The sequence below is a fragment of the Haliotis asinina genome, chromosome 15 (genome assembly GCF_037392515.1).
Source record: "Haliotis asinina isolate JCU_RB_2024 chromosome 15, JCU_Hal_asi_v2, whole genome shotgun sequence".
In the NCBI taxonomy this organism is placed as follows: Eukaryota; Metazoa; Mollusca; class Gastropoda; order Lepetellida; family Haliotidae; genus Haliotis; species Haliotis asinina.
This window is the reverse complement of record NC_090294.1, coordinates 47,334,830-47,353,427: the sequence shown is the minus strand read 5'-3', so window position 1 is coordinate 47,353,427 and position 18,598 is coordinate 47,334,830. Positions and strand designations below refer to the sequence as shown.

The 18,598-nt window shown below is 47.4% G+C and overlaps 1 protein-coding gene across 1 annotated transcript; it reads left to right on the top strand.

The window, feature by feature from the left end:
- The first annotated feature begins 5,364 nt into the window (after window positions 1-5,364).
- LOC137264864 (uncharacterized) lies at window positions 5,365-6,084 on the top strand. Its single transcript, XM_067800208.1, has 2 exons — window positions 5,365-5,457; window positions 5,737-6,084. The coding sequence occupies exons 1-2, from the start codon at window positions 5,365-5,367 to the stop codon at window positions 6,082-6,084; spliced, it is 441 nt and encodes a 146-aa protein (XP_067656309.1).
- Window positions 6,085-18,598: the final 12,514 nt, after the last annotated feature.

Genomic DNA, 18,598 nt, shown 5'->3' with positions numbered 1-18,598 from the left:
CCCTCTACCTTACATACTGCCTCCCTCTTCCTTCCCCATTCCTATCTCTCCCTTCCTCACTGCTACCCTCTCCCTTCCCCACTCCTATCTCTCCCTTCCCCACTGCCATCCCCTCGTTTCCCCACTAGCATCTCCTCCCTCTCCCACTGCCGCCCTCTCCCTTCCCCACTCCTGTCCCCACCCTTCCCTACTGCCACCCTGAGTGCAGCGTAAAATTCAACTCACTCACTCACTCTCCATTGTCATCCTCGTTCTTCCCCTCTCCCTTCCCTACTTTCAGCTTCTCCTTTCCTCTCTATCATCCTCTTCCTTCTCCTTTCCCACCTTCTTTCCACGCTGCTCAGAACTTTATTTGGCTGCTTCCAATATAGCATTGGATTTGATTAGCTATTATCCCTTGCCCTCTGTCATACGCGGCCTTCGCCACTTCCACCTCTCCTTTCCCCACTACCACCCCATCTACCTTCCCACTATCATAATCTGCCTTCCCCACTGCCACAGCCTTCCTTCCCACTGTCATCATTTCCTTTTTCCACTGCTACCCTCTACATACCACACAACCATTCTCTGCCTTCCCTTCTTTTACCTTCTCCTTTTCCTACTGCCACCCTGCGCTATGGCTACTGCCACCCTGTCCCACCTCTACCTTTCCCACCAGCACCAAGTCTCTCATCCACTGCCACTATCTCACTTTTCCACTGCCATCATCTAACTTTCGCCTCTTCCTCAACCTACCACCTTCCCTACTTCCTCTCTCTTCCTTCCCCACTGTCATCGTTTCCCTTCACCTCACCCACCTTTCACTTTGCCTTCCCTACTGCCAACCTCTCCCTTCCACCCTTCCACAATTTTCCTACCCCACTGTCAGCCTCTCTCTTCCTCACTCCCACTTTCTCTTTTCCCGACTGAAATCCTCTCACTTCCCCACTGTCACCCTATACGCATTCCTTTCCCTATGTAGAGAACTGAACATCTTCAACATTTTCACTTATAATGCATAAGTGGACATAATCAAATAGAAAACATACAGAAAACTCTCTGTAATGCAAGTCAGACATATGAGTTGGAAGCAGACATAATGGTGCCGGCTCAGTTGGAGAAACCGCACACTTCAAACACTATGAACAGGTTTTAACCCCTGTTGTGTCTCCTTTTCCATTCGGTTTTCAGGATTTAAAAGCATCTGATATTAAATATGTCTTCAAAACATTGCAATGTATACATGTATTTGTGAGTTCACTTGACAAAAACGCGTCCAGCTATGCCTGTAAGTGTTCAGGTCAAACCTTACAGGCACCACCTTTGTTGTGGTTTCGTTTCAGTTTTAGATGACAATAGAAAGTAAGTGCACATTACTTTCGGTGCGACATTGGCATTAAGTATCCACCCTGATGAATGTACCTATCCATGAGACTTTCTCATTAATGTTGTTAGTGAAGTGCTTCCCAACCATATCACAACGTTGTCATCAATTGGTTTATAATCTTGATATTGACTGGTGCCATGGTTTACCCGCTGAAGCTCATGAAACAACATATCTTATACTGAAACTGGGTCTACTTGACAATCCTTCCCCAGGTAGATACATTTTGGCGGACACAGACACTGCACCAAATTAACATGTAAGTCTATGGACAGAGACCAATACTTATGTCCAATGACTGTATGTTTAAAGTAAGGCATAAATTATCGCTTTTCAATGTCAAGACATCTTACAAAGTTTAAATTTTGAATTACAAAGTAAGTGTAGAGATAATGTCGATACTCAGAAGATCTTGGAATTGAACCTAAGAGCTCATGCTGTCAACACTGAAAATCCTCAGTGAAAATTCGTAAGACAGGCGGAGTGATGTCCCTTGTGATAGTAAGCAAAATGGCCGCTACTAATGCTAACGCTTGTGGAGATTTTCTCGAAGGAAACTGGATATTATACAGGACTCCATAGTGTCTTTGATGGTGAAAAGGTAGATTGTGTGTGTGCGTTGAGATAGTACGTTGCCGATACAAGACTGTATGATTTTCACTGACGCCCGTCTAAATCGTTTAGTTAAGTTACAACCAAGATCTACCTAACCTAACTTTTGTTATAGTTTTGACGGCTTTCTTGAAGAGAACGTTTCTCCGATGAAAGGGTGTCATGCCCGAAATGGCCAAACATTATTTGGTATTTAACGACGTTAACTAAGAACACTGCTTCAAGGCATGGTTCCTTGTAATTCGCAGATTTCGTATTATTTCTAATTTTCTGTCAAGTTAGCCGACAAAAGTGATGTGACTGATTCCATGGTTGTGGAACGACTGAAATTACAGTGTGTGCACTGAAGACCGAAGATGGATACTCAACTAAAGCATGCGTCACATAATGTATATCCAAAATGACTGCGTGTATAACAGATATTATTCCTATAATGTTGTTCTTGCTTCTTGCCAACATGTAAGCCAGCTTATTACGGAAATATGCGAAAAGTGACGGATGAAGTCGAATCCAGGTTTACGGAAAGAGACGATAGGTAACGGACGATGCTGACTGTTATTTTAAAAATTGGACTGATCCATCCTCACACCCCTATCACGAGGACAGTGGAATTGCCCCTAGTTACGCACACACCGTTGCTAATCGCTTCCTCGACCGTCCGCTCCTCCCCTATATATTGCGTGACAGACTCTACTCGTCTTCTTCTTCACTGTATCTCGTCAGAGAAACATCGAAGAGCTCTCGAAAAAGCATAGGCTTTTACCACAGATTCCTTACTGTCTGCTGAATCCCCACTGATGTCTCGGACTCTTGGCTCAGGTAAGTTTTAAGAAAAACATTTAGAAAACTTAGAAATCTACCAATTCAGTTATCGTATTTTCGCAAGGTGAACTCTGTTTGGAATCCTGGCATAGCGATCTAAATTTATTTCGTAATTTGTCCGTTTCAGACGAGATGTACATTAGTGCTTATTTCCTGACAAAATACATAATTATGTTTAGTGGCATCGCAGAGATGGGTATCTTTTTGTAGGTTAGGAATGCCGTTGCCTTTTTTATACCGTTTTTTTTCGAACACAGAACCGTTAAAATAGTTCATGCTACTTTCCAGCGTTTTGTATTACGAATGTGCAATTTATTTACTTCTATATTCATGCACAGCTTCTATTATCCCCCAGGGGAAAATAAGGTTAATACATTTTCCAAATTTCACTTGAAATTATGTTGTTCTGAAAGTGTTATGCTGAGGTAAATGTTTCCTTTTTCAGGGATTGGGAAAGAGAACTTTGACAGTGGGCCATGTTTTGGGTTATTAACCTTTTCCTGAATTTTAAATAGTCCACTGCCCTTGTATCAATAGCAAACTTCCAAAGTTTAATGGGACATTTTTCATTCTAATGTGCAAAAAAGCCCCTGCTTTCCCTAATCCCGGTTTATTTGTCATGTTCACAACAACGGAATTTCTGTATGGACGTGTCTGTACCGTGAAGACGTCTCGGGGATTTAACCATGATATCCTTCCGAAATACTTATTCTGTGAAATAAAACAATATTTTCATGTGTAAATATTTATTCTTAACGCTTATATTTTCTTACCGTATATTATTCTGTAATCAGAGAAGATTTCGGCATATATTATGATGGGGGAAAACCTTTGGATAATATTACGACCATCAACTGTGACCACAATCCTCTCCATTTTCCGTTGCGGAATATGACCATGATAAATAATGATGATTTCCTTAATTTACTTTTGCGGTTTGGATAGATCTGGGCCTCGTGGTGTATCGCTGTATGTATTCCTCTTTTAAACAGGAGTATTTCCGATTGGGTCTTATTTATGTTAACTAAATTGTTGAATCAAACAGTGAAAATTGTATGTCAAAGTAGTCTTGAGGGATTAAATCAAGTAAGGTATACATTCCACCAACATCCAGTAGTTGGTTGGCGAGACAACTTCTCTACCAGATTTTAAAATGTGATTTTCATAATAACATAAAAAAATCCTGCAACAACATTCTCAACTTAATGCCTGATACCTGATACCTACAAGCTCCCATCCTTACAAACACAGGACCTTGTCCTCCTGGGACCCTGAGGTCTCTCCACCACGTCCCTCCCCATGTTTCCCCCCTCAACAGCCCTACCCCAGAGTGTAAAGTCTCTTGGAAAGGCCAGAGATCACTGTCTCAGAAGCACAAGCCTAAGGCTGTGAAGGTATAAAAATCACTTTACAAATTATTACCCAAATCTTGTTTCCACCAAATGTATCAACTGATGAAATAACACTTTACAGGCATTGATATGCTGTAGATTGCCAATCGCTCAGATTGTCCTAGTTATCCTAAGTTATCCTTAATGAACAAAATATAGCACAAAAATACTAAGATATGGTTTGATATTAGTAGAACCCAGCAGACCATGACGGTGTGGCAAATAATATCATTCCAAACTCTGAACATGGCCATGTAACATCATGTAATCTCTACTGGTAATTGATTGAGAGATGCTTGTTGGGAGATTATGAGAGGTCAAGAGACGCACACTGGTAGTGGCATTTTTAGGTACACCAGGTTGTTGGAATGTCTTTTATTCTGTATTGATCATACGCTAAAACTGTCATGATCTAAAAGTGTTCCCCTGTCAAGAAATCTCCTGCCCGCCCTCACTCCCCGGACTACAGCCAGCCCAGCTTTAAGCACCCACAGGTAGAAAACCTCAGAAGTAGCTGCTGTGACCTCAGAATAATTGTGTCCTTGACCATTCCAGTAGCTTCAATTCTGACCTCAGAATAATGTGCCCTACACCTTTCCAGTATTAGTTAGTGCAAAACCTAATCCTGTTGTAGGTAAAATTTGTTCTGAACTCAGATTCTGTAAAGACTAGTAGAGTCAATGTAGTTCAGGGGAATAATGTTTCTGGAAAACATTTTCTTGTCATGTATTTTCTCACAATTTGTAAATAAATTTCAGGAGAGGGGTCTCCGGGTTTGGTATGATGAAGACAAGGTTAGTATTTCATTAATTCAAGGACACTGACAGTAACTATATCTGTAAGTTTTCCTACAGTCTTTCTGTATTGTAACATTTCTTACTTGACATTAGCTTTGGGTAAATTGCATTTTCCCAACTGCATGTTGCATTTTATTGTTCTTGTGGGTCAAATGGCTTTGTACCCTCATTCTTTCCATTCCAGGAAGACACAGACTCTCCTTCACAGCATCCCTCCAACAGGAAGAGTTGTCACGTGGACCACCTGGCTGAGAACAGTCTGGTTCCAGAAGACGATGACTCTCCATGTCTGCCTTCTCCTCACCGAAGGAGGAACCGCCACACCAAGCTGAAGACAGACTACCGATCCCAGAATGAACTGATTCCAGTGTTTGCCAGGATGAGTCTGGAGAATGTCCCCAGATCTGATGTTGATGCTTCTGTTGCTGCTGCTGATGTAGCTTCAGATATTCAGGGGGCTTCTTCAAAGAAAGTCAGTACTGATGTTTCTGTCTTTTATGTCCCATTTGTGTGTGTCCAAATACAAATGTCTTATGTCTAATCATCAATGAAGAAAGTAATGGCATTAAATTGCTACCAGTACCAGATATCAACTATTGTTAAACACCCTGTATTCCTCATGATTCATAAATCCATGTTAAAAGGTTCTTGGGGAACATCATCTGATGCATGTGGATTGAGTAATGACTTGTGTAGGTGCTGTGAGTCTTTTTTGTCAGTTGTGATAAAAACACTGTGTTGTCTGTTGCAGGTACAGGAGTGTTCTCGCAAGAGGAAGCTGGATGATCTGAAGCAGGAACTGAGCAACAAGCAGCGCAAGGTGGAAGCTTCCCGTCTAGAGCTCCAGGCCACCATTGACAAGAAGCTGAAGGAGCTGAGGCAGGGCATGATGATGGTGAAACAGGAAGTGATTGAGAGGGAGAGGAATGAGAGGGCATCCTTCAAGGTTACCATGGATACACAGAGTGGCCGACGCAAGGTGTGGAGGAGAAAGCAAGGCAATTCCTCAACACAGAAAACGTCTGGCCGGCCACGCCCACTAAAGAGACTGCCTGAAAAGTCCCATCCTCCAGGGAGCACAGAGGCAGCCTCACAGTGACACGTCACTGGTAAGTGGGAGTGGCATGTTAAGTTTTCATTGGTCGATAGGCTAGGTATACAAGTAGGTGTTTGTATGTAGGTGTATGAGATATATGTGGATGTAGTATGGTTAAGTTGGTCACTTGTCGGCTTTATGCACATTGGTATAGTGGGTGGAAGATTGGTTTTATTGTATCTGGTTAAGTGGGTTGGATGGGTGGTTTTATTTTGTCTGGTTACATTGGTGGATGGGTAGTTTTTTGTAACTAGGTTAAGTGAATGAATGGATGATTTTATGTAAGGAAGTTTAGTGGGTGGATGGGTGCTTTTATGTGATCTGTTTAAGTGGGTGTTTTTCTTAAGTACATCAAGAGGGTAGATGGGTGGTTCTATATACTCTTGTTAAGTGGATGGATGGTTTGTTTTAAGTAAGTAGGGTGGCTGGGTGGTTTTATGTAAGGAGGTTTATTGGATGGCTGGGTGGTTTTATGTAAGTAGGTGGATGGCTTGTTAGAAGAGTGGACAGGTGGATTTTTTTTGTAAGTAGGTTGAGTGGATAGATGGGTGGTTTTATGTAAGTAGGTCTAGCAGATGGTGGTTTTATTGAGCCTGTGTAAGTGGGTGGATGGGTGGTTTTATTTAAGTAGGCTGAGAGGGTGTATACAAGGTTTCATATACTCTTGAGTGATTGGATGGTTTGTTTTAGTAAGTATGGTGGATTGGTGATTATATGCAAGTTAGTTTAGTGGAAGGATCGTTGGTTTTATATAACCAGGTTAACCTTGGAGGATGGATATAACCTGGTTAAACTGGGGGGATGGATGGATGGTTTTACATACTCTTATTATGTGGGTGGATGGTTTGTTTTAAGTTGGTAGAGTAGATGAGTGGTTTCATGTAAGTAGGTCAGTGGGTAGTTTTATGTAACCTGTTTAAGTGGGTAGATGGGTGGTTATATAAGCATGCTAACATAGTGGAAGGGTGGTTTAAAATACTCTTCTAGAGTAGGTGAATGGTTTGTTTTAAGTAAGTATTGTAGATGGGTGGTTTTATATAAGTGGGCTAAGAGAAAGGATGGGTGGTTTTATATACTCTTGTCAAGTGGCTGGATGGTTTGTTTTAAGTAAGTAGGGTCGATGGGTTGTTTTATGTAAGAAGGTTTATTGGATGGATGGGTGGCTTTTATAAGTAGGTTAAGTGGGTTAAATGGTTGGTTTATGTAAGTGGATGGACGGATGGTTTTATGCTGGTAGATTAGACAGGTGGATGGGTGGTTTTTATGTAAGTAGGTGTAATGTGAGTAGGTTAATTGGATGAATGGGTTGGTTTATGTAAGTGGGTGGATGGGTTGTTTCAAGTATGTAGGCTAAGAGGGTGGATGGGTGATTATATGTTCTTATACAGTAGGTCAATTGTTTACTTAGGTAAGTACTGTGCATGGATGGTTTTGTGTATGCAGGATAAGTTGGGGGTTCATTCGTTATGTATAGTCTGGTTTTATGTAGTCTTGGAAAATGGACTGATGATTCAGTTTATGTAAGAAGGTTGTGTGGATGGATAGTGGTATGTAGTCTGGTTAAGTGGGTTAATCAGTGGTTGTATGCAAGTAGGTTAAGTTGGCTTCTTGTTAGTTTGATTTAAGGAGGTTATGTTAACTTTGTGCATGAAGTAGTTGAATGTGTGTTTGTATGTTGTGTAGATAAGTGGGTGTGTTGATTGTTTGATTAAGTAGGTGAATTAGTGGCTTTATTAAAGTACTTTAAGTGAATGAATGGGTAGTTTTATGTAACTTGGTAAATTGTGTGGATAGGTGGTTTTATGTGGTTTTAGTGGATAGATGGTTTTGTGTAACTAGACTAAGTGTGTGGATGGATGGTTTTATGAGGATAAGAAGATGGTTTTATGTTGTAATCTGGTTAAGTGTGTGGATGGGTGTTTTATGTTATTAGTTTGATGTACTAGTCTGGTTAAATGGATGGATAGGTGATTTTATGTGACGCAGTGAAGAGTGTGGGTTAGTGGTTGGTGGTTATATGTAAGTAGGATTTATGCAAGTAGGTTTTGTAGGTGGATGAGTGGGTGGGTGGTTGGTAGTTTTATGTAAGTATATTAAGTGGGTGGATGGGTTGTTTTATATAAGTAGGGTAAATGAGTTGTTCATAGGTGTTTTTTTTTATGTTTCTTGCTAAAGTGAGTGGATGGTTTGATGTAGTGGAGTTAAGTAGGGAGGTTTTATGTAATCTTGTTAAGTGGGAAAATGACTGGTTTTAAGGTGTCTGGTTTAGTGCATGACTGGTTTAATTGAAGTAGATAAACTGGGTGGATGGATGGTTTTATGTAGATTCTATAGTTTTTGCATGGCAATCCTTCTGTTGCTCTTCATCAATGTCCTCTTGTTCAAATATAATGTTCCATTAACATTTCAACCCCTTCAATATTTCAACTCAGTCAGTAAGCAATTACAATAAATATTTCCTAAAACGTAAAGCTGTGTGTTTGTTTTCTTGTATCAGATTCGTTAAAACATGCCATTGATTTACCTTGAATGTCATCAGACAATTGTTTGACTACGGTGCGCTTTGCTAGCACTAATTTCTTGTGTGAGAATTATGCCCTCAAAGTTTGCTGTCTGCCTAGAGGATTCATTAACTCGTGTATTTGACTGTGATGTACATAGCCAGTAGAGGTTAGTACAGAGGGTACACAGTGAAGGTATGCAACTGGCCAGGGTATTTATAAAGTTACATATTTGACTCCCATGTACATTGCCAGTAGAGGGTCACTACAGACTGCCTCTGTGGAGGGTACACACTGAAGGTATGCAACTGGCCAGGGTGTTTTTAAAGTTACATATTTGACTGTCGTGTACATAGGTATTATATTGCCCCTGTGGAGGGTACACACTGAAGGTATGCAACTGGCCAGGGTATTTATAAAGTCACATATTTGACTCCCATGTACATAGCCAGTAGAGGGTCAGCACAGACTGCCTCTGTGGAGGGTACACACTGAAGGTATGCAACTGGCCAGGGTATTTATAAAGTCACATATTTGACTGTCGTGTACATAGGTATTATATTGCCTCAGTGGAGGCTACACAGTGAAGGTATGCAACTGGCCAGGGTATTTATAAAGTCACATATTTGACTCCCATGCCTCTTTAGGAGTGAGTGAGTATGGCTTTAACGATTTATACAATCATGTAGGAAATATGAGTAAGCAGTATTTGCTGATGTTACTCATTTGAGAAAGTTATTTTGTCAGTCATAATGACTGGATGTAGTGAAAAAACCTCCCAAACCCTCCCTTCCCAAGTCTTTCTCTTTTGTTTGTCATCCTGTCTTTCCTATCCTCTCCCTTCCCCACTCTCCTTCCCCACTCTCATCCTGTCGCTACCCTACTGCCATCTTCTCCCTTCCCATGCCCATCCTCTCCATACCCACTGACATCTGTCCCTCTCCAAAGACCACCCTCTCTTCCATACTACCATCCTCTCCTTTCACTGCCACCTACTCCCTTCCAAACTGCCACCCTTTCCCTTCCTTACTGCCAGCCTCTCCCTTCCCTACTGCCTTTCTCTCCATCCCCACTGCCAACCTCTCCCTTCCCTATTGCTAACCTCTCCATTCCCTGATCAGTTTATCTCTTCCTTACTGTCACTACCATCCTCTCCCTTCTCCCCTGCTACCATCTATCTTTCCCACTGCCATCCCCTCCCTTCCCCACAGCCATCCTCTCCCTTCTCCACTGCCATCCTCTCCCTTCCCCACTGCCACCCTCTCCCTTCTCCTCTCCCACCTTCTCCCTTCCCCACTGCCACACTCACTTGCACAGTCTGCCTCTCCCGCACACACCTCCTTTCCCTACTGCCTCCTTGCCCCTTCCCCACTGTCATCCTTTCCCTTCCACATTGCAAACATCTGAGACTCTTCTCTTCTCCACACTGCTACTCTCTGCCTCCCCCTCCCTACCTTTCCCACTGCCACAACCTACATTTCAAATTGCTAATCTGTGCCTTCTCCTCCCACCCTCTACCTTTCCCACTGTCACTCTATACATTCCACATCGCCACTGTCTCCCTCCAACTTCTTCCTATGCCACTGCTACCTTACCCACACCATCCCCCACCCCACCCCACTTTCACCCTCTCGATCCCCTTTTGGCAGTCCCTCCATTTCCCACTTTCATTCTATCCCTTTACCACTGCCACCCTCTCCCTTCTCTGCTGGCATCCCCATCCCCCCAACTGACATCCTTTCCCTTCCACACTGGCATCCCCTTCCTTCCCCAATTTCATCTTCTCCCTTCTCCGCTAACACCCTCTCCCTTCCCCACTTACACCCTCTCCCTTTCCTACTGGCATCCTCTCTCCTTTCGAACTTCATTCCCCGGTACCACTATCTTTTCCACTGCCATCCTCTCCCTTTCCCACTGTCACTAGCCCACTTCCCTATTGTTAGCCTCTCCCGTCCCTATATTTGTCCCCTCCCTTCCCCTCTTTCATCCTCCTTCCTTCTCCACTGTAATCCCATCCCTTCCAATTACCCTCCCTTTCCTTCCCCACTGCCATTCCCTTCTTTTTCCACTGCTATCTGCTCTCTAGCCTTCCCAATTGTCATCCCCTCTCTTCCACCTTTCTTCCATTCTCTTCCCTATTGCCACCCTCTTCCCTCCCTACAGCCATCCCCACCCAAGAAAACTGCCACTATTTCCCATTTCCAACTTTCATCCCCTCCACACCCCAATACCATCCACTCCCTTTCCTATTGCAACCCTCTCCCTTCCCCACTTTCATCCCCTCCTTACCACCCTGCAACCCTCTTCCTTTCGCCACTGTGTCCATCTCCCCTTTTTAATTCAATTCTCCCTCGTTCCCTCTCCTACCTTTTCCTTTCCCCATTGCCACCTTTCATGTCCCCACAGCAAACTTCTCCTATTCACACTGTCACTTTCTTCCCCACTGTTATCCTCTCCCTTTCCAACTGCCACCTCCTCCCTTTCTCACTGTCATCCTCTCCCTTTCTCCACTGTCATCCCCTCAATTCCCCACTCCCACCCTCTCCCTTCTCCACTGGCATCACCTCCCTTCCCAACTGACATTATTTCCCCTACCTACTGCCTTACTCTCCCTTCCCCATTATCATCCCCTCCCTTCACTACTTTCCCTTCCGCAGTACCATCCCCTCCCTTTCCCACTGCCACCCCCTCCCTTGCTTACTCAGATTCCACCCTTCCCTACTGCCACCCCCTCCCTTCACTCACTGCTAACCTCTACCTTTCTCACTGCCATCCTCTCCCTTCCCCATTTATTTCCCTGCCTTCCCCACTACCATCCCATCCCTTTCTATTGCCAAGGTGTCCCTTCCATTTGGGCATTCCCACCCTTAGACACTGCCATCCCCTCTCTTTCCCTCTTTCATCCCCTCCCTTCCTCATTCCCACTCTCTCCGTTCCCCACTGCAAACCCCTCCCTTCCAAACTGTCAGTACCTTCCTTCTCCACTACCGTTCTCTTCCTTTCCCTCTCCTACCTTTTCCTCTTTCCAATACCATCCCCTCCCTTCCCCACTACCATACCATCCCTTCCTCACAGCTACCCTCTCCCCTCCCGTTGAGCACCTTCTCCCTTCCCAACTCCTATCCTATCAATTCCCCACTTTCATCCCCTCCTTTCCACACTGCAACCCTTCCCTTACCCCACTGTATCTGTCTACCTTTTCCACTACCATTTTCTCTCTTTCCCTCTCCAACCTTTTCCCTTTCCCTCTACCATACCCTCCCTTCCCCACTGCCACCCTCTACCTTTCCCACTGCCACCTCTTCCTTCCCCACTCCTATCTCTCCCTTCCTCACTGCTACCTTCTACCTTTCCCACTGCCACCCCCTCCCTTCCCTATTACCATTTCCTCCCTTTCCCACCCTTCCTTACTCCGATTCCACTCTTCGCGACTGCCACCCCGTCCTTTCCTCACTGCTACCCTCTACGTTTCCTACGGCCACCCTGTACCTTCCCAACTCCTATCTCTCCCTTCCCCACTGCTATCTCTCCCTTCCCCACTACCATCCCCTCCCTTTCCCACTGCCACCCTCTCCCTTTCCCACTCCGATCTCTCCCTTCCTCACTGCTACCCTCTACCGTTCCCACTGCCACCCTCTCCCTTCCCCACTACCATACCCTCCCTTCCTCACTACTACCCTATACCTTTCCTACTGCCACCCTCTCCCTTCCCCACTGCCATCCCCTCACTCTCCTGCTACCATCTCCTCCCTTTCCCCCTTTCATCCCCTCCCTTCCTCATTCCCACCCTCTCCATTCCCCACTGCAAACCCATCCCTTCCAAACTGTCAGTACCTTCCTTCTCCACTTCCGTTCTCTCCCTTTCAGTCTCCTACCTTTTCCCTTCCCCACTGCCATCTTCTCCCTTCTCGTTGGGCACCCTCTTCCTTCTCCTCTCCTATCTCTTCCTTCCCCACTGCCACCCTCTACCTTACCCACTGCCACCCTCTCCCTTCAAAACTCCTATCTCTCCCCTCCTCATTGCCATCCTCTGCCTTCCCCACTCTTATCCCTTCTATCCCTTACCCCACTGTCTCCGTCTACCTTTTCCACTACCATTTTCTCTCTTTCCCTCTCCAACCTTTTCCCTTTCCCACTGCCATACCCTCCCTTCCCCACTGTCACCATCTACCTTTCCCACTGCCACCCTCTTCCTTCCCCACTCCTATCCCTCCCTTCCCCACTGTCACCCTCTACCTTTCCCAGCCCCACCCTTTCCCTTCCCCACTCCTATCTCCCCTTTCCTCACTGCTACCCTCTACCTTTCCCACTGCCACCCCTTCACTTCCCCACTACCCTCCCCTCCCATTCCCACTGCCACCCTCTACCTTTCCTACTGCCACCCTCTCCCTTCCCCATTCCTTTCTCTCCCACTCCCTATCTTTCCACTGCCATTTTCTCTTTTTCCCTCTCCAACCTTTTCCCTTTCCCACTGCCATACCCTCCCTTCCCCACTGCCACCCTATACCTTTCCTACTGCCATTCCCGCCATTTTTTCCTCTGCAACCCACTTACAGGAAAACCCTCTTCTGCAAAGCCACTGGAATCTTTTCACTTTCGCAGTGCAATTCCCTCCCTTCCCCACTGCAATTCCCTCCCGTCCCCACTGTCTATAACGTCTTTGTCCACAGCCACCCTTTCCCTTGCATCACCTCCCTTCCTCACTGGCATCCTTTCCCTTCCCTACTGGCATCCCCTCCCATCCCCACTGCCATCCCCTCCCTCCCCCAATTCCATCCTCTCCCTTCTACTATGCCATCCACTCCCTTCCCCACAGCCACCCTGTACTTTTCCAACTGCCATCCCCTCCCTTCCCCACTGCCATCCTCTCCCTTCTGCTATGCCATCCCCTCAATTCTCCACTGCCATCCTCTCCCTTCTACCATGCCATCCCCTCCCTTCCCCACTGCCACCCTGTACCTTTCCAACTGCCATCCCCTCCCTTCCCCACTGCCATCCTCTCCCTTCTGCTATGCCATCCCCTCCTCCCTTCCCCCCCTCTGGCTTCCCCACTTTCACCCTCTCCCTTCCCCACTGTAACCCTCTACCTTTTCCTCTCTCACCTGCCCCTCTTCCACCTTCCCTTCTCCCCACTAATTATAAGTCTCTCTCCTTTCCCACTGCCACCCTCTCCCTTGCCCATTGTCATCATATTCCTTTCCCACTGCCGCTGTCTGTCTTCACTACTATCATCCTCTTCCTTTTCCTCTCCCACCTTTTCTTTTCCACAAAGTCACCCTCTCCCTTTCCCTCGGTCACACTCTGCTTTCCCTACTTCCACCCTCTCACTTGCCCACTGCCACTGTCTACCTCTCCCACTTCCATCATCTGTTTTCCCTACTGCCACCATCTCCCTTCCCTATTACTACTCTCTACCTTCCCCTCTCTAACGTCCTCCTTTCCCCACTGCCATCCGCTCCCTTCCCCACTTTCATCTCCCAAGGTTACTGCCACCCTGTCCCTTGCTCACTGTCATCCTCTGGCTTCCCCACTTTCACCCTCTCCCTTCCCCACTGTAACCCTCTACCTTTTCCTCTCTCACCTTCTCTTTCCCACTGCCACCCTCTCCCTTGCCCTCGCCATAGAGCTGGAATATTACTGAGTGCGGTGTAAAACTAAACTCACTCACTCACTCTCCCTTGCTCATTGTTATCCTCGTCCTTCCCCTCTCCCTTCCCTACTTTCATCTTCTCCTTTCCTCTGTATCATCCTCTTCCTTCTCCTTTCCCACCTTCTTCCCACGCTGCTTCGAACGAGCTTTATTTGGCTGCTTCCAATATAACATTGGATTTGATTAGCTATTATCCCTTGCCCTCTGTCATACGCTGCCTTCGCCACTTCCACCTCTTCTTTCCCCACTACCACCCCATCTACCTTCCCACTATCATAATCTGCCTTCCCCATTGCCACAGCCTTCCTTCCCACTGTCATCATTTCCTTTTTCCACTGCTACCCTCAACATTCCACACAACCATTCTCTGCCTTCCCTTCTTTTACCTTCTCCTTTTCCTACTGCCACCCTGCGCTATGGCTACTGCCACCCTGTCCCACCTCTACCTTTCCCACCAGCACCAAGTCTCTCATCCACTGCCACTATCTCACTTTTCCACTGCCATCATCTAACTTTCGCCTCTTCCTCAACCTACCACTCTTCCCTACTTCCTCTCTCTTCCTTCCCCACTGTCATCGTTTCCCTTCACCTCACCCACCTTTCACTTAGCCTTTCCTACTGCCACCCTCTCCCTTCCCCGCTCCTATCTCTTCCTTCCCCACCGCCATCCCCTCACTTCCCCACTACCCTCCCCTCCCATTCCCACTGCCACCCTCTACCTTTCCCACTGCCACCCTTTTTTCTTCTGCAACCTACTTACAGGAAAACCCTCTTCTGCAAACCCACTGGAATCTTTTCACTTTCGCACTGCAATTCCCTCCCGTCCCCACTGCAATTTCCTCCCGTCCCCACTGTCTATAACGTCTTTGTCCACAGCCACCCTTTCCCTTGCATCACCTCCCTTCCTCACTGGCATCCTTTCCCTTCCCTACTGGCATCCCCTCCCATCCCCACTGCCATCCCCTCCCTCCCCCAATTCCATCCTCTCCCTTCTACTATGCCATCCCCTCCCTTCCCCACAGCCACCCTGTACTTTTCCAACTGCCATCCCCTCCCTTCCCCACTGCCATCCTCTCCCTTCTGCTATGCCATCCCCTCCCTTCCCCACTGCCATCCTCTCCCTTCTACGATGCCATCCCCTCCCTTCCCCACTGCCACCCTGTACCTTTCCAACTGCCATCCCCTCCCTTCCCCACTGCCATCCTCTCCCTTCTGCTATGCCATCCCCTCCCTTCCCCACTGCCACCCTCTACCTTCTGCTATGCCATCCCCTCCCTTCCCCACTGCCATCCTCTCCCTTCTGCTATGCCATCCCCTCCTTTCCCCTCTGCCACCTTCACCCTTGCTTCTGTCATATTCTGTTTCCACACTGAACTCTCTCCTTTCCCCACTGCCACCATCTACCTTTCCCACTTTCACTATCTGCCTTCCCCATTGCCATCAACTCTCTTTCCCACTGCCACTCCCTTCCTTCCCCTCTCCCACCTACTCCTTTCAGTATTGCCACCCGCTCCCTTTCCCACTTTCACCCTCTCCCTAGGTTACTGCCACACTGTCCTTTGCTCACTGTCATCCTCTGGCTTCTCCACTTTCATCCTCTCTCCTCCCTACTGTAAACCTCTACCTGCCCCTCTTCCACCTTCCCTTCTCCCCACTAATTATAAGTCTCTCTCCTTTCCCACTGCCACCCTCTCCCTTGCCCATTGTCATCATATTCCTTTCCCACTGCCGCTGTCTGTCTTCACTACTATCATCCTCTTCCTTTTCCTCTCCCACCTTTTCTTTTCCACAAAGTCACCCTCTCCCTTTCCCTCGGTCACACTCTGCTTTCCCTACTTCCACCCTCTCACTTGCCCACTGCCACTGTCTACCTCTCCCACTTCCATCATCTGTTTTCCCTACTGCCACCATCTCCCTTCCCTATTACTACTCTCTACCTTCCCCTCTCTAACGTCCTCCTTTCCCCACTGCCATCCGCTCCCTTCCCCACTTTCATCTCCCAAGGTTACTGCCACCCTGTCCCTTGCTCACTGTCATCCTCTGGCTTCCCCACTTTCACCCTCTCCCTTCCCCACTGTAACCCTCTACCTTTTCCTCTCTCACCTTCTCTTTCCCACTGCCACCCTCTCCCTTGCCCTCGCCATAGAGCTGGAATATTACTGAGTGCGGTGTAAAACTAAACTCACTCACTCACTCTCCCTTGCTCATTGTTATCCTCGTCCTTCCCCTCTCCCTTCCCTACTTTCATCTTCTCCTTTCCTCTGTATCATCCTCTTCCTTCTCCTTTCCCACCTTCTTCCCACGCTACTTCGAACGAGCTTTATTTGGCTGCTTCCAATATAACATTGGATTTGATTAGCTATTATCCCTTGCCCTCTGTCATACGCTGCCTTCGCCACTTCCACCTCTTCTTTCCCCACTACCACCCCATCTACCTTCCCACTATCATAATCTGCCTTCCCCATTGCCACAGCCTTCCTTCCCACTGTCATCATTTCCTTTTTCCACTGCTACCCTCAACATTCCACACAACCATTCTCTGCCTTCCCTTCTTTTACCTTCTCCTTTTCCTACTGCCACCCTGCGCTATGGCTACTGCCACTCTGTCCCACCTCTACCTTTCCCACCAGCACCAAGTCTCTCATCCACTGCCACTATCTCACTTTTCCACTGCCATCATCTAACTTTCGCCTCTTCCTCAACCTACCACTCTTCCCTACTTCCTCTCTCTTCCTTCCCCACTGTCATCGTTTCCCTTCACCTCACCCACCTTTCACTTAGCCTTTCCTACTGCCACCCTCTCCCTTCCCCGCTCCTATCTCTTCCTTCCCCACCGCCATCCCCTCACTTCCCCACTACCCTCCCCTCCCATTCCCACTGCCACCCTCTACCTTTCCCACTGCCACCCTTTTTTCTTCTGCAACCTACTTACAGGAAAACCCTCTTCTGCAAACCCACTGGAATCTTTTCACTTTCGCACTGCAATTCCCTCCCGTCCCCACTGCAATTTCCTCCCGTCCCCACTGTCTATAACGTCTTTGTCCACAGCCACCCTTTCCCTTGCATCACCTCCCTTCCTCACTGGCATCCTTTCCCTTCCCTACTGGCATCCCCTCCCATCCCCACTGCCATCCCCTCCCTCCCCCAATTCCATCCTCTCCCTTCTACTATGCCATCCCCTCCCTTCCCCACAGCCACCCTGTACTTTTCCAACTGCCATCCCCTCCCTTCCCCACTGCCATCCTCTCCCTTCTGCTATGCCATCCCCTCCCTTCCCCACTGCCATCCTCTCCCTTCTACGATGCCATCCCCTCCCTTCCCCACTGCCACCCTGTACCTTTCCAACTGCCATCCCCTCCCTTCCCCACTGCCATCCTCTCCCTTCTGCTATGCCATCCCCTCCCTTCCCCACTGCCACCCTCTACCTTCTGCTATGCCATCCCCTCCCTTCCCCACTGCCATCCTCTCCCTTCTGCTATGCCATCCCCTCCTTTCCCCTCTGCCACCTTCACCCTTGCTTCTGTCATATTCTGTTTCCACACTGAACTCTCTCCTTTCCCCACTGCCACCATCTACCTTTCCCACTTTCACTATCTGCCTTCCCCATTGCCATCAACTCTCTTTCCCACTGCCACTCCCTTCCTTCCCCTCTCCCACCTACTCCTTTCAGTATTGCCACCCGCTCCCTTTCCCACTTTCACCCTCTCCCTAGGTTACTGCCACACTGTCCTTTGCTCACTGTCATCCTCTGGCTTCTCCACTTTCATCCTCTCTCCTCCCTACTGTAAACCTCTACCTGCCCCTCTTCCACCTTCCCTTCTCCCCACTAATTATAAGTCTCTCTCCTTTCCCACTGCCACCCTCTCCCTTGCCCATTGTCATCATATTCCTTTCCCACTGCCGCTGTCTGTCTTCACTACTATCATCCTCTTCCTTTTCCTCTCCCACCTTTTCTTTTCCACAAAGTCACCCTCTCCCTTTCCCTCGGTCACACTCTGCTTTCCCTACTTCCACCCTCTCACTTGCCCACTGCCACTGTCTACCTCTCCCACTTCCATCATCTGTTTTCCCTACTGCCACCATCTCCCTTCCCTATTACTACTCTCTACCTTCCCCTCTCTAACGTCCTCCTTTCCCCACTGCCATCCGCTCCCTTCCCCACTTTCATCTCCCAAGGTTACTGCCACCCTGTCCCTTGCTCACTGTCATCCTCTGGCTTCCCCACTTTCACCCTCTCCCTTCCCCACTGTAACCCTCTACCTTTTCCTCTCTCACCTTCTCTTTCCCACTGCCACCCTCTCCCTTGCCCTCGCCATAGAGCTGGAATATTACTGAGTGCGGTGTAAAACTAAACTCACTCACTCAC